Raw genomic sequence first — 11,748 nt, 5'->3', positions numbered from 1 at the left:
AAAAGACGTTCAAGATTATATAAAATTAATGTAATTATTAAAGTAACTACAAATGACCAACGTACACGATTCTCCTCGTCTCCACGGCAACTGTACAAAGAATATCCGGCATAACAACAAATAACATTCAGACTTTTCAACAAGCGCGAATCCCCGCCTTCGTCGATCCACGCCTAACAAAAAAAAAAAAAACAAAATCATGTAATAATACAATTAACATAACGTAAATGAAGTTATTTTGTTTTTTTTCTTTTCCTTTCCTTCTCAATCAATCAATTTTTTCTCTCTTTTAATCATCACCCAATAAAATAAAATTCGAAACGAACTTAACTAAAACTATGGAGACTTAAAAAACAACAACAAAAAAATGTTATACATAGAAATTCTAAAAGTAATATAAATAAAACTTAATGCTCTAACAATTACGCAGAGAGAGAGAGAGAATAATAATTACAAAAAAAAATAAACAAAATTTCTCTTTTGTTTCTCGCGTTTCTTTTTTTTTAATTACAAATCGAACAATCGTGGGGGCAGTACAATAAACGACTTTGGTAATGAGTGATGGAGAGAGAAAAAAAAAATGAAATATTATTATTAATAAACGATTCAACGGAGAGTGAAAATAATTAAGGGAAATACAAAGTTTTATCCGTTTAATCGAACAAATTATTATAATAATGTTGCTTTGTACATGTTTCTGGATTATGTTTTTCTTTCTTTTTTGTAATTGTTGTTACGAAATAAATAACATTTCTTCGCTTAAATCATCGATTAAGTTTAAATATATATATATTGTTCGCAAAAATATTGGTTTTTTCTTTTCTTCCATATATAGATTTTTCTCTTTCGTCTTCATCATCATTCTTTCTCACATTGTTTATATAATCTATAAATTTAACAAAACTAGCTCGAATATGTTACAGTATTAAAAAATATACATTGTTCTGAAATGAAGTAATAATAATAATAATTATAGTAATAGTGATAGCATCGATTTCTTCAATTGTTTCAACAAAAACAAAATCCACCAATGCGTTTTAAAGTTCACGAATTTTCTTAAGAAAATTTTATATATATATATATAAGATACGATATTATTGTTGTTTTTTTGTTTATATATATATATTTAGTTACATATGTACAATGAAAATAATAGGTGATAATAGTAATAATAATGTTTAACAATAATATACGTTTTAACAATTTGCGGAAACATTTCCTGAAAAATAACTTAACTTATTAGAAAAAAAGACCTTGGATAAAAAATAGGTTTTTGTGCTCTTGTTATTATTTTTTCTTCTTTCTTTTCATTTATTTATTTATTAGAAAACGTTTCGCGCGCACTTCCGTGGATCGTCAATGATAGGATTTATAATTATTTTTGATTGATTAATATCATCATCATCATCATTAAAAAGAAGGATCCGAAAGAACGATTGCTGTTAGAACAATAAATCACATGTGATCGCAGTCCGAGCTGCTAAGATAATAAAAAATATATGTAAATATATAATATGTATATATATTTATCTTAAGTTGAGGCACTTCTTTTTTCTTTAACTTCTTCTATTCCTTTACTTCTTCGTATCTATTTTTTTTCTTTGATTATACCGAGAGTTTTTGTTGCTTGTTTTGTATATGTATTCAGTACGTATACAGCGTTTGGAATAATCATGAATTCGGTTTGCTCTTGTTGAGTAGAGCTGGACTCGAAGGCCGCAATACCCTTTTAGTAACTGTTTGAGGTATCACTGTCAGACTTTTGGGTATTTTGGGCATGTCGCTTCCACCCGCCGCTCCGAGCTTCGCCTCGACGTGAAGTCCGTTCTCCGACTCCTGATCAGAACCGACTTCGGCTTTGGGTGGACTAGCTTTGGTGATGATGAGACTCTTGCGAGCTGGGGAACTCTTCAGCAGCGAGTTCACGTTACCTGTGGGTCTCTGGTGCTTGCGTTTCTGATGCAAGTCGAATTTGTGCTTGATCGCGCACATCTTCTTGTAGTCCTCGAGCGCTATGTGGTAGGGTTTCCCGCCGGAGATCACCTGCACGAGACCAGGCTTCTTCTCGTACGTTTGCGAGGGATCGATCGGAATCAGATTCGGACGCCAGTCCTTCATAATGGGGAACTTGATCTTCTGGCGGGAGCTGTTCACCGGGATCTTCGTGCCCGGCTGCAGCGATATCAAACCGGGAGGTAGCTTAGGTCGACTCTGCGTTGTGGCCACCACCGATGTCGAGGGTGCAATCGTGAGAGCGCTCTGCGCCGCCGTACTGGGAACCAGGAAGCCGCTGCTTGGAGCGTCCAATTGAATCAGAGGTTGTTTCGCTGGTTGCGATGGTTGATCGGACGTAGGTGGTGGAGGCGGAGGCGGCGTTGGTATCTTCACAGGCGACGTGATCGTCGGTTCGGCAGGTAACGAGTACTTCTTCGTGGGTTTCGAAGTGGGAAGCGGTTGAGGATTGACGGTGCGAATGTTGTCGTAAGCCCTGAGTCTGTTCTGGACGGACTCCGTGTAGTTCACAGAGTGATGACTCGCTGTAGGTGACAGCAGGAGATCGCCGTTGCGGAAGTACTTCTCCAGCAGGATGAGATGCCGCAGGAAACTGCTCTGGTTGCCGTACGGTTTCTGCAATTCCTGCCACAGCATCTTGATGTCCGGATCGTATTGTATGGTGGAAACGCACTTCTCCCATCCTTCGGGAGTCCTCTCCTTCACGTTGTTGAACTCGATGATCGCGTTCAGCTGAAGTTCCTCTTCGCCGGGGAACAACTGGCGAACGGAGATCGACGGGTTCGAGCCGAGCCTCTGCACGGCTATATCACTTTTATTCTTCGACTTTGACTTGTCCATCGCACTCTCCATCGATTTACCACTGATCCGCTTTATCGAGATGCTGCTGTTCGTTTTGGGCACTTCCTTGCGCGTCACCTGCAGATCGTTGCCGCCGCACTCCAACGCGATATTCGGTATAAGCGTATTGTAGTCCACCATGTAATCGTTCGGACTGTCTGGACGGGACTCGCCGGCCATCACCAGCGATCCTGAGGAGGATGATTCCTTTCCAATACCGAGCACCACCTGCGGCTCCAACACCGGAGGCTCCGAGTTGCTGCTGTTATCACTTTTACTCATAATCTTCCGTTTCTTCGCGTCGTTCTTCTCCTTCGTCGGCGCGGGAATCGGCTCCTCCGCCTGCGCATCATCCATTAACTCGATATTATGGAAATGCAGCAACCTGCAAATCACACAGAACACATTACAAAACATTATCAAAATCTACAATCAACGCTCACTAACCTGCGTTTATATTCAGTGTAAAAGTTTTGACTATTCTCCGGTCTTTCGTCCTCCGCTTTCAGGATCAGAGTCGCAAAGTACCGACACAATTTGCAGACGAGTCTGTCGTTGAGATTGACCGGAATTCCGATCTCCGTCAGCGCGCCGTTCACCTCGTTGGCTTCGGCTCCTAAATAATGGATGTGGTTACGTGCGAGACGTCTCTTGCACATCGCGCAATCCATCAGATGGGCAATCGCAGAGTAATGATCCTCGCAAATTGGAATCGAATGCAACCCCAAATTATTCAAATCGATGTCAATCTGCAGAAACGAAACAAAACATTACATGATCAAATCTTTCGACGATTCAAAAACACTCACCACTTGACACACGGACTTCTTCATCTTCATCAACCATTTCCTGCGCAGGATCTTCGTGGAGATCCTTCCGCAACCCAAAACGTGGCAATGATTCTGCTTCGGCCCAGGCGCCACCAAAGGCATCTTCCGTTTAATCGCTTTGTTACCACCGTAGGACGGCATATTCGACTTCCTATCTACATGCCTGTAGCAAGCGTCGCACAGACACGAATCTCTCGTCAAGTGTTTCTCCGCTACGATACAATCAGTTAAGCAACATTAACTTATAAAAGAAAAAACCTTAATATTTACTTGATAATATCTTGTTCTGCCTATCTATGCTCTTCATCTGGGCGATGTGGCACGGAGTATCGAACAGGCCAAACTTTCCGAAACAATACGAACACTCGTCCTTGCACAGCCTGTCGGGATGGATGCTGAACGAACTCGCCTTCTCCGGTATGACCAAACTCTTCGTGGCGTCATCCTCGTTGACCGGATTATCTCCATCCGATGTGTGCTCGCTGCTACCATCTGAAGAACACGTCACAAAATAACGTAAATGTCGCGCAAAACGAATGCAGAGTTTCAATTAATTGTTTGCCTTCAACCAAATCATACAATTCATTTTTTTTTTGGTCATTTCTAGAAAATTATATTCTTCTACCAAGCCATATTATGATTTAATTAAACTAGTTTACTAGGGACTGACGATTATCGATATCTTTTCGATTTGCAATGAATTATCTTTGCTTGTATCATTTGTTAAATTTGTGAGGTAGCTATCTCATCTTTACGTTTATGTTGACTTAATATTGAAGTGCATGAACGTAAAGATGGATTGGGAAAAGGGGGGGAATGTTCTAGATAAAACTATTGGATTAATCCCAAAACCATTATTACCCATGTTAGAGCGATTAATATAGTGTGATTTGCGCTGCGCACCAGCTGTATCCGAAGATTGTCCCCCGTGTTGTGATTTCCAAGAAGTGGAATGTCCCTGCATCAAAAACACAATAATTGAGTAACTAATGGTAAAAGTAAGTTTCGTTATGATTGCACTTACGTCCTTCATAATCTTGTACTCGTCCTCGACGCTTTTAACCAGATCGTCGTCCTTGCCAGCGGATTTTCCCTTCTTCTGGAGCGTCATCTTCAGGGAATTCCGCTTCTTCTTCTCGCACCTATTCAATTTTATCACCGTTTTCAATGTACCCGTGTAGGCGTTTGTCTTAGGAACTACTTTACGGGATTTGTCCTTCTCCGCGGCCGCCTGCGAACTCTGCAGACCGAGAGCCTTCAGTATTTCCGCCTTCTTCAGCAGATTCTCAGGAGTCTCCACGATCTCCGCCTTCACGTCCTCGCTGTTCTCGGTCTCGCTATTCGCAGAACTAATTGTGGCGACGACGACGTTTTCCTCGACTTGCATTTCTTCGTTTTCTTTGGTTTCCTTCTCGTCGAGAACCATATTTTCGTCCTCTTCCTCCACCACCAGCTCCGGCACTTCCTCCAATTCTTGCTCCTCTACCTCGATATCCGTCCTCTTGACTTCGTCATTGACCGGAGATTTGTCCTCTGTGACTACGATCTCCCTTATTTCGATCTCCTTCAATACAATTGCGGAGGACGTCGCCGGAACTGCGACCTCTTCGTCAGCCTCTTTCGCACTAGTCTTCTTGTACGACGAACGCGTTTTCCTTTTATCAGTCTCGTCTTTGTCTTTCACAACGTCATCATTGAAAGTCTGCTTCATTATATCTAAGATTATGTTCTTCTCGGCCACTTTCGCTTCATCCGGAGAAGCCACTTCCGATTTAACACTCGCTTGTTCTTTAGTCACCTCAATGCAGAGATTAGAGTTGGTGTCTATCGTGTTCGCATCACTCGTCTCTTTACTTTTAACACCGGTTTCCGAGGACATGCTTCGCTTCAGGATCTGCGTGTAATTCGGCAGCTCCTTGTTGACGATGTCCGGCGCGTTGTTCTCTATCGTCTCCAGGATCTCCTTCTTGATGAGCATATCCTTGATGTCCAGACTGTCGCGGTTCTCGCAGCCCTGCGTCGAGGCAAGATCCGAGAAACTGCTGTCCGATTCGCATCCAGACAATTGGAAGAAGGACACTTCGCTGCCGCTGTGCTCGGAACCGGTGCTGCGTATCCGTTTCTTCGCACCGCTTCCTTCCAAACCGTCCAACAGTTTCTTCAGTTTCCTCTGCTTTCCGTTCCTGAGCAGTCGAGCTGGTTGCTCGAGACGTGTATTGTACGGACTCGCTCTCTTAGCGTCCAGACTTCTCGTCTTCGCCGGCCTCTTTATTTTCGGACTTACGCTGCGGCGAGGCGCGCCGCCGAACAGCGACGTGTGCGGATTCGATTTACCATCGGGATTTGTGATCTGGATCTTCTCTATGCTGTGTCTCCTCTGCTCGATCGTCTTGCTCTTCACGTTACGCACATTCAGGTCGAGCATATCTATCACGTTGCTGTCCGACATGTCGGTGGGACCTAGTGTGTTTTCGATGTTCTCCTTCTTCACTTTCCTCTCGATTTTCGATTTCCTCAGGTTCGCTTTCTTCGGCGGGGTCTTCGTCAGATCTTCGTCGATCTCCTTTTTGATGTCCTCCTCTTTGATGTAAGTCGCATCATTCACGACGTCCTCGATGCACTCTGACACCGTATCTAAACTGTCCTTCTTCATTGTTTTGCACTGCGCTCTTCTCCTTGTGCTGCCGCTGAATTGTGTAACTATAGACTCAATTGTCTCCGATACTGTTGAAGGTCCTTCGCTCCTCAACACCGGAGCCCTCTTCTTTCCAGATTTATTCACTTGCGTGTAGATCGGCTCCAGAACGGGCGGCTGATCATTACTCTTCGACGTTCCCCGTTTCCTTATGATCTTCGTCTTCGCAACGCCGTTATTCAGCTTCTTCACATTCACGCCTTTACCACCCTTAGCAATAACTGCGAGCTTAGCGAATTTACTGTTCTTCGTCTTAGCTTTCAAGCTGATCTTGAACGTCTTCTTCTTAATCTTTCTAGTGTCTTTACGCTTCAGAGCCGCCTTTTTGTTTACCAGTCTCGGGGTTTGCTGCACTGCCGACGACGAAGACGACGTACCGGGCGTCTCCTCCTTTTCCTGACCCTTCGATAATGGTGAGGACGTTTCTTCTTCGGCTTCTTCCTTCAATTGTATAGGTGAGGCAGATGTTTGCTTTCTGCCTGCGGTTAGTTTCTTTTCACGATTTGCCATGACATTGGTATACAAATTTCAGGACCTGTTACGAAAGAAATAAAATAAATAAATAAAAAATCTCTGATGCGATAAGGAAAATGAAGTATCTCGACGTTCACCCGGCGCGAAATTCACTTATACTTGGGGAAAAAAGCGCACCCCCGGGGAAATTGTTATCTCATCATCGAATTGGCGCTCTTCCAAGTTACACAGTTTCCATTTCAACTTAAGCAAAAACTCAATGTATGTTTCAATTAATATTAATGAATCAGTGATTACGGAGCAGGAATTATGAAGATAATAAAACTATTTCGTCGTCTGCATTAGCATTGACGTGGGTTAAACGTAACGGAACTCGGGAAAGTGTACAAGTTAGTAGCAAAGCAAGCAAGCAAACACTTTGTTGCAGACTCGTAACTGTTTTCCCATGTATACACACACACACACTCACACTATAACCAACACTGAAACCAACTTATTATTTAGAATTAGTTTGCAATTTAAAATTTAATTATGTTTATCATCGATGCATGCAATTTTTAATTTATAATTATCAACTTTCTATGTAATTTTTCATATTATTCATTTCCAAAAGTTACAATAAAAATTCGACATAAAATTAATTGCACCAAAAAAGTCAATTAACTTGTCAAAAATGAGTTATGTCATGTAATTGGTCTTAAGTGTGTCGTAATCATAATTCAATGTATTAATGGATTGCAATACATATCAATGATTGCATTCAGTGCTAATAATTAATTAATGACAATTACCATTATTAATTTGATGTTTAATTAGGGAAAGTGTGTCAATTATAATTAAAACTAATTAATGTCATGTTTTATCATCAAAATGGTCGATATGTGTTAAACGTCATAAAAACAAGATGGCCGATTTGCAACATGTGACAATTGACAAAAGCTTCCGTGATTCATCCACACTCTTAATAAAATGCTTTAACTTTTCAGTTTCCTGAAATACTGAAATTTGATGCGAATTATTTCAGAAACTAAAATATTTCTTAAGTTTGTATTCAGGTTTCCGTTCTATCTGATCATCGATCATATTTAACAATATTTAGATATTTCTAAACGTAAAATTTTCATACATTACATCAATTTTTTCTTTGTTTTTCTATTTCATCAACTGACATTTTTAACCAAAAAAATAATAATGTCAAGATCATTAAGAATGTCAAAAAAAATACATCAGTTACGAAACGAAAACAGGTTAACTTCAGCTAATTAAAAAAAATGTTAAAAACGTAACAGTTTATAACAAAAACTCACTTTAAATCGTTTAAAGGATGATAAATGTTGTCGACGTCTGATCCTTATGTAATTAAAACGATACTATTGAAATGACATTAGTTGACACAAATGACATTTTAATGTCATGTGCAAAATACCAACAGAATCAAAACAAAAATGAAGATAATATTTATTACTCTTCATATTATATAATTAAATCAATTGCATCATTCAACAAAATCTATGCATTAACTAACAAAATTCTACACATAGCTTCACGAAAAACAGTCAGAATTAACTACAAATTGTTGTATGTATTTCATTTCATTTTTTGACATGTTTTTGAATTTAACTATAAGAAACATGTTGATTTATAACAAATTATGTCAGTTTTCATTTATATTTGCATTTGGTTTCAATTACAACAATTGTTCATTGTATATCTTTAGAAAACACAAAATTTTGTTAATTTGCAAATATTTAAGGGGAAAAAATCGCAGTTTATACATTTTATTGTTTGGTTACCAACAAAATTCTAATGTATAAAATAATTTTAGTGATTATCAAAGTGAGCTTTTATAGATTTGCCAGTTAACAAAATGGTCGATTTAGTAGTTGCCAACAAAATCGCAATAAAATATTTTGGTAGTTGTCAATGTATACAATAACTGAAATTACATTTACTTGAAATTAAGCAGTATTTTATCCCTGCTTAGAAAAATAAATGAAAAAAAACATTAGGTTTAACAAATCTCAGTTAATAAATGTAAGTTTCCAACAAAATTGTAATAAAAAAAGCACAATAATCGAAAATATTAAATTGAAGTAAACAATATCAATATCATAAATATATCAGCACAATTTGAGTGCAAATATAAATGAAAAGATAGCAAATTATCACGAAATAATTTTACTCACATTGCGAATTATTGTATATGGAAAATGAGAATCTGTCATCTTGACGTTAACAAAATGGTCGATTTACTAGTTACCAACAAAATCGCAATAAACAAAATAAAAGCACATGTCAACATTATATAAGAATAAAAAATATTTCAATTGGAATAACAAAATGATTATTTTTTAAGCAAATGCCATTTCATTAATAATTTAGCAAAGTTTGAGTGGAAATTCGATTGAATATAAATCGAAAAAATATCAAATCATCGACGTTAAGAAAATGGACGATTTGATAGTTACCAACAAAATTGCAATAAACAAAATAAAAGCACATATATAAACAAATACACATATACAAATATATAAAAGAAGAAAATATGTTTCCATTTAAATAAACAAAATAATTGTTTTTAACAATGATTAAGTAAATATTGTCATTTCATTAATGTTTCAGCAAAATTTCAGTGCAAATTAGACACTTATATTGCAAATAATTTTATAAAATGAAACAAATTCAGTCGTGAAGTACATGTCATCATGACATTAACAAAATGGTTGTTTTTAGCAATTGCATGACATTCATCAACATTTCAGCAAGAAAACGATAATTACAAATATTTCATTAGTAATTTCAGTAAAATTACGAATTAATTTACATCTTTTCATATAATTGAAAACATTAGATTTTAACGAATGTGACAGTTAATAAGATATGTAAGTGTAAACAAAATCGCAATAAAGATAGTAATTTATACAAAATAAACGTAGCTGTCATATTTATGAACAGAAATTACAGTTGAATTGAATTAATGTAAAAAAATGCATGAATAAAAATGAAATTTAAATAATATTTCAGTGCAAAATGTTTTCAATGTAAATTTCAACAAGGAAATGTTAGTTGTTTTGAAATGTACACAATATTTGTGTGTAAAATTATTTAAATGTAATTGAAAGTAATAGAAATGTTTCAGTAGTGATTGCGAATAATGGATGTAGAACGTTAATGGTTTTCAGGAAAAAAAAAGAAAGATAAAGCGCTTTGCATAGGTTCGTCCGTTCGTTGTATAAGATCGAGTTTGTACTTTTAATAATAATAATAATGATATGGTTGGTGTGTGTGTTTGTGTGTATGTGAATGTATGTAAGTATTATAACTTGTAGCCATGTACATAGAAATCGGAAATAAAACTGTAATTGACACCGTGACATTAGATTTTTACGTTAATAAAATTGTAAAAGTTACCAACAAAATCGCAATAAAAATAAACGCATAACTGACATACTTATAATGCAACATTCTATATAATTTACCAAAGAATAGAAGATTTTAGTTTATAATCAATTGAGTAAGAAATCTTCTAAAAAAAAGTATATTTATTATTATAACTAATACAAATAATCAATAATTTTTCAAAGTTTAGGACTTATTTCCTTAAAATATTAAAAATTAAACCTGCTCATTCAAAACGATTAAATTGAAATCAAAATTTGATCATTTCTGTAGTAATTTCAATAATATTACGAATTAATTTACATATTTTCATGTAATTGACACCGTGACATTAGATTTTTACGTTAATAAAATTGTAAAAGTTACCAACAAAATCGCAATAAAAATAAACGCATAGCTGATATATTTATAATGCAACATTCTATATAATTTACCAAAGAATAGAAGATTTTAGTCTATAGTCAATTAATTAAAAAAGTATACTTATTATAATAAATAATAATGGATGTAGAATGTTAATGGTTTTCAGGAAAAAAGAGAAAGATAAAGCGCTTTGCATAGGTTCGTCCGTTCGTTGTATAAGATCGAGTCTGTAGTTTTAATAATAATAATAATGATATGGTTGGTGTGTGTGTTTGTGTGTATGTGAATGTATGTAAGTATTATAACTTGTTGCCATGTACATAGAAATCGGAAATAAAACTCAATAACAACGCCCCCTGCCCGAGTCGGCCGGACGACGGATGGTGGCAGGATGTGGGCCCCACCGGCCCCGCCGCTCCTCGAACGGGGGCTGCGACGGAACCGCCGGAGCACTGGCAACATGCCCGGCCTAGTAATTATACTACTGCTCTCTCTACTGCTTGCTACTATATACTACGAAAATGCTAAATTATGCTCCTCTATGCAGAGAAGAGCAAACGGACGAATGAACGCACGAACGAACCATTGTGACATTAAAACGACGCGACAGAAATTATATATACCATATATACACACACACTATACTGTCCGTCCGTCTATTTCTAGGTTAATACGACGCGAAATTAAAGGATCCGAGAGTCCCTAGGATAATGGCGATGTATATTGTGGCGTCGCGTTGGTGGGATACCAGGGAAAACAAACCCCCCCGAGTCGCGTTGTAGTAAACAAAGCACACGTACGAATGATGGAGATGACGATGATGATGACCTGTTAGGCGATTTCCCCGTCGTCGTACTGTGTGTGATCTTTCAGTGTGCTGCGAGTTTCCCCTTTACATGTATGCGTGTGTGTCTGTATAAGCGTACGAATATAGAGATATGCTACGTTGTTGTTGGAAATTGCTACGAGTCGCAAACGAGATTCGTACTTTTTTTCGGGGGTTGCCGCGTGATCAGCGTGAGGAACGGGCGCGAAGGGCAGTCGGAAAACCCTCGAAAATCGCGAAAACAAGAAAGAGAGGAGAGAACAAAAAAAAAACAACAGAACAGAAACGGGAAGGAGAGAGCGAAAAAA

At 37.6% G+C, this 11,748-nt stretch overlaps 1 protein-coding gene across 5 annotated transcripts in view; it reads right to left on the bottom strand.

Annotated features, from left to right (window-relative positions):
- Positions 1–1,560: 1,560 nt before the first annotated feature.
- The window catches only part of LOC108570030, an 11,139-nt gene continuing 951 nt past the window's right edge, over positions 1,561–11,748 (bottom strand). For 2 of the 5 annotated variants that reach the window (XM_017931851.1, XM_017931848.1), the window contains exons 2-7: positions 4,708–6,913; positions 4,545–4,641; positions 3,954–4,175; positions 3,663–3,895; positions 3,301–3,602; positions 1,561–3,238 (exon numbers count right to left, since the gene is read on the bottom strand). In XM_017931851.1, the coding sequence (XP_017787340.1) occupies positions 1,672–3,238; positions 3,301–3,602; positions 3,663–3,895; positions 3,954–4,175; positions 4,545–4,641; positions 4,708–6,888 (4,602 nt within the window). In that variant the 5' untranslated portion in view covers positions 6,889–6,913 and the 3' untranslated portion in view covers positions 1,561–1,671. The other 3 variants (XM_017931849.1, XM_017931850.1, XM_017931852.1) reach the window with 3 other exon arrangements.

This window comes from Nicrophorus vespilloides, unplaced genomic scaffold (assembly GCF_001412225.1).
Source record: "Nicrophorus vespilloides isolate i.1.1-1 unplaced genomic scaffold, Nicve_v1.0, whole genome shotgun sequence".
NCBI lineage: Eukaryota > Metazoa > Arthropoda > Insecta > Coleoptera > Silphidae > Nicrophorus > Nicrophorus vespilloides.
Note: the sequence above shows the minus strand (reverse complement) of the source record. Positions and strands in the feature narration are given on the sequence as shown.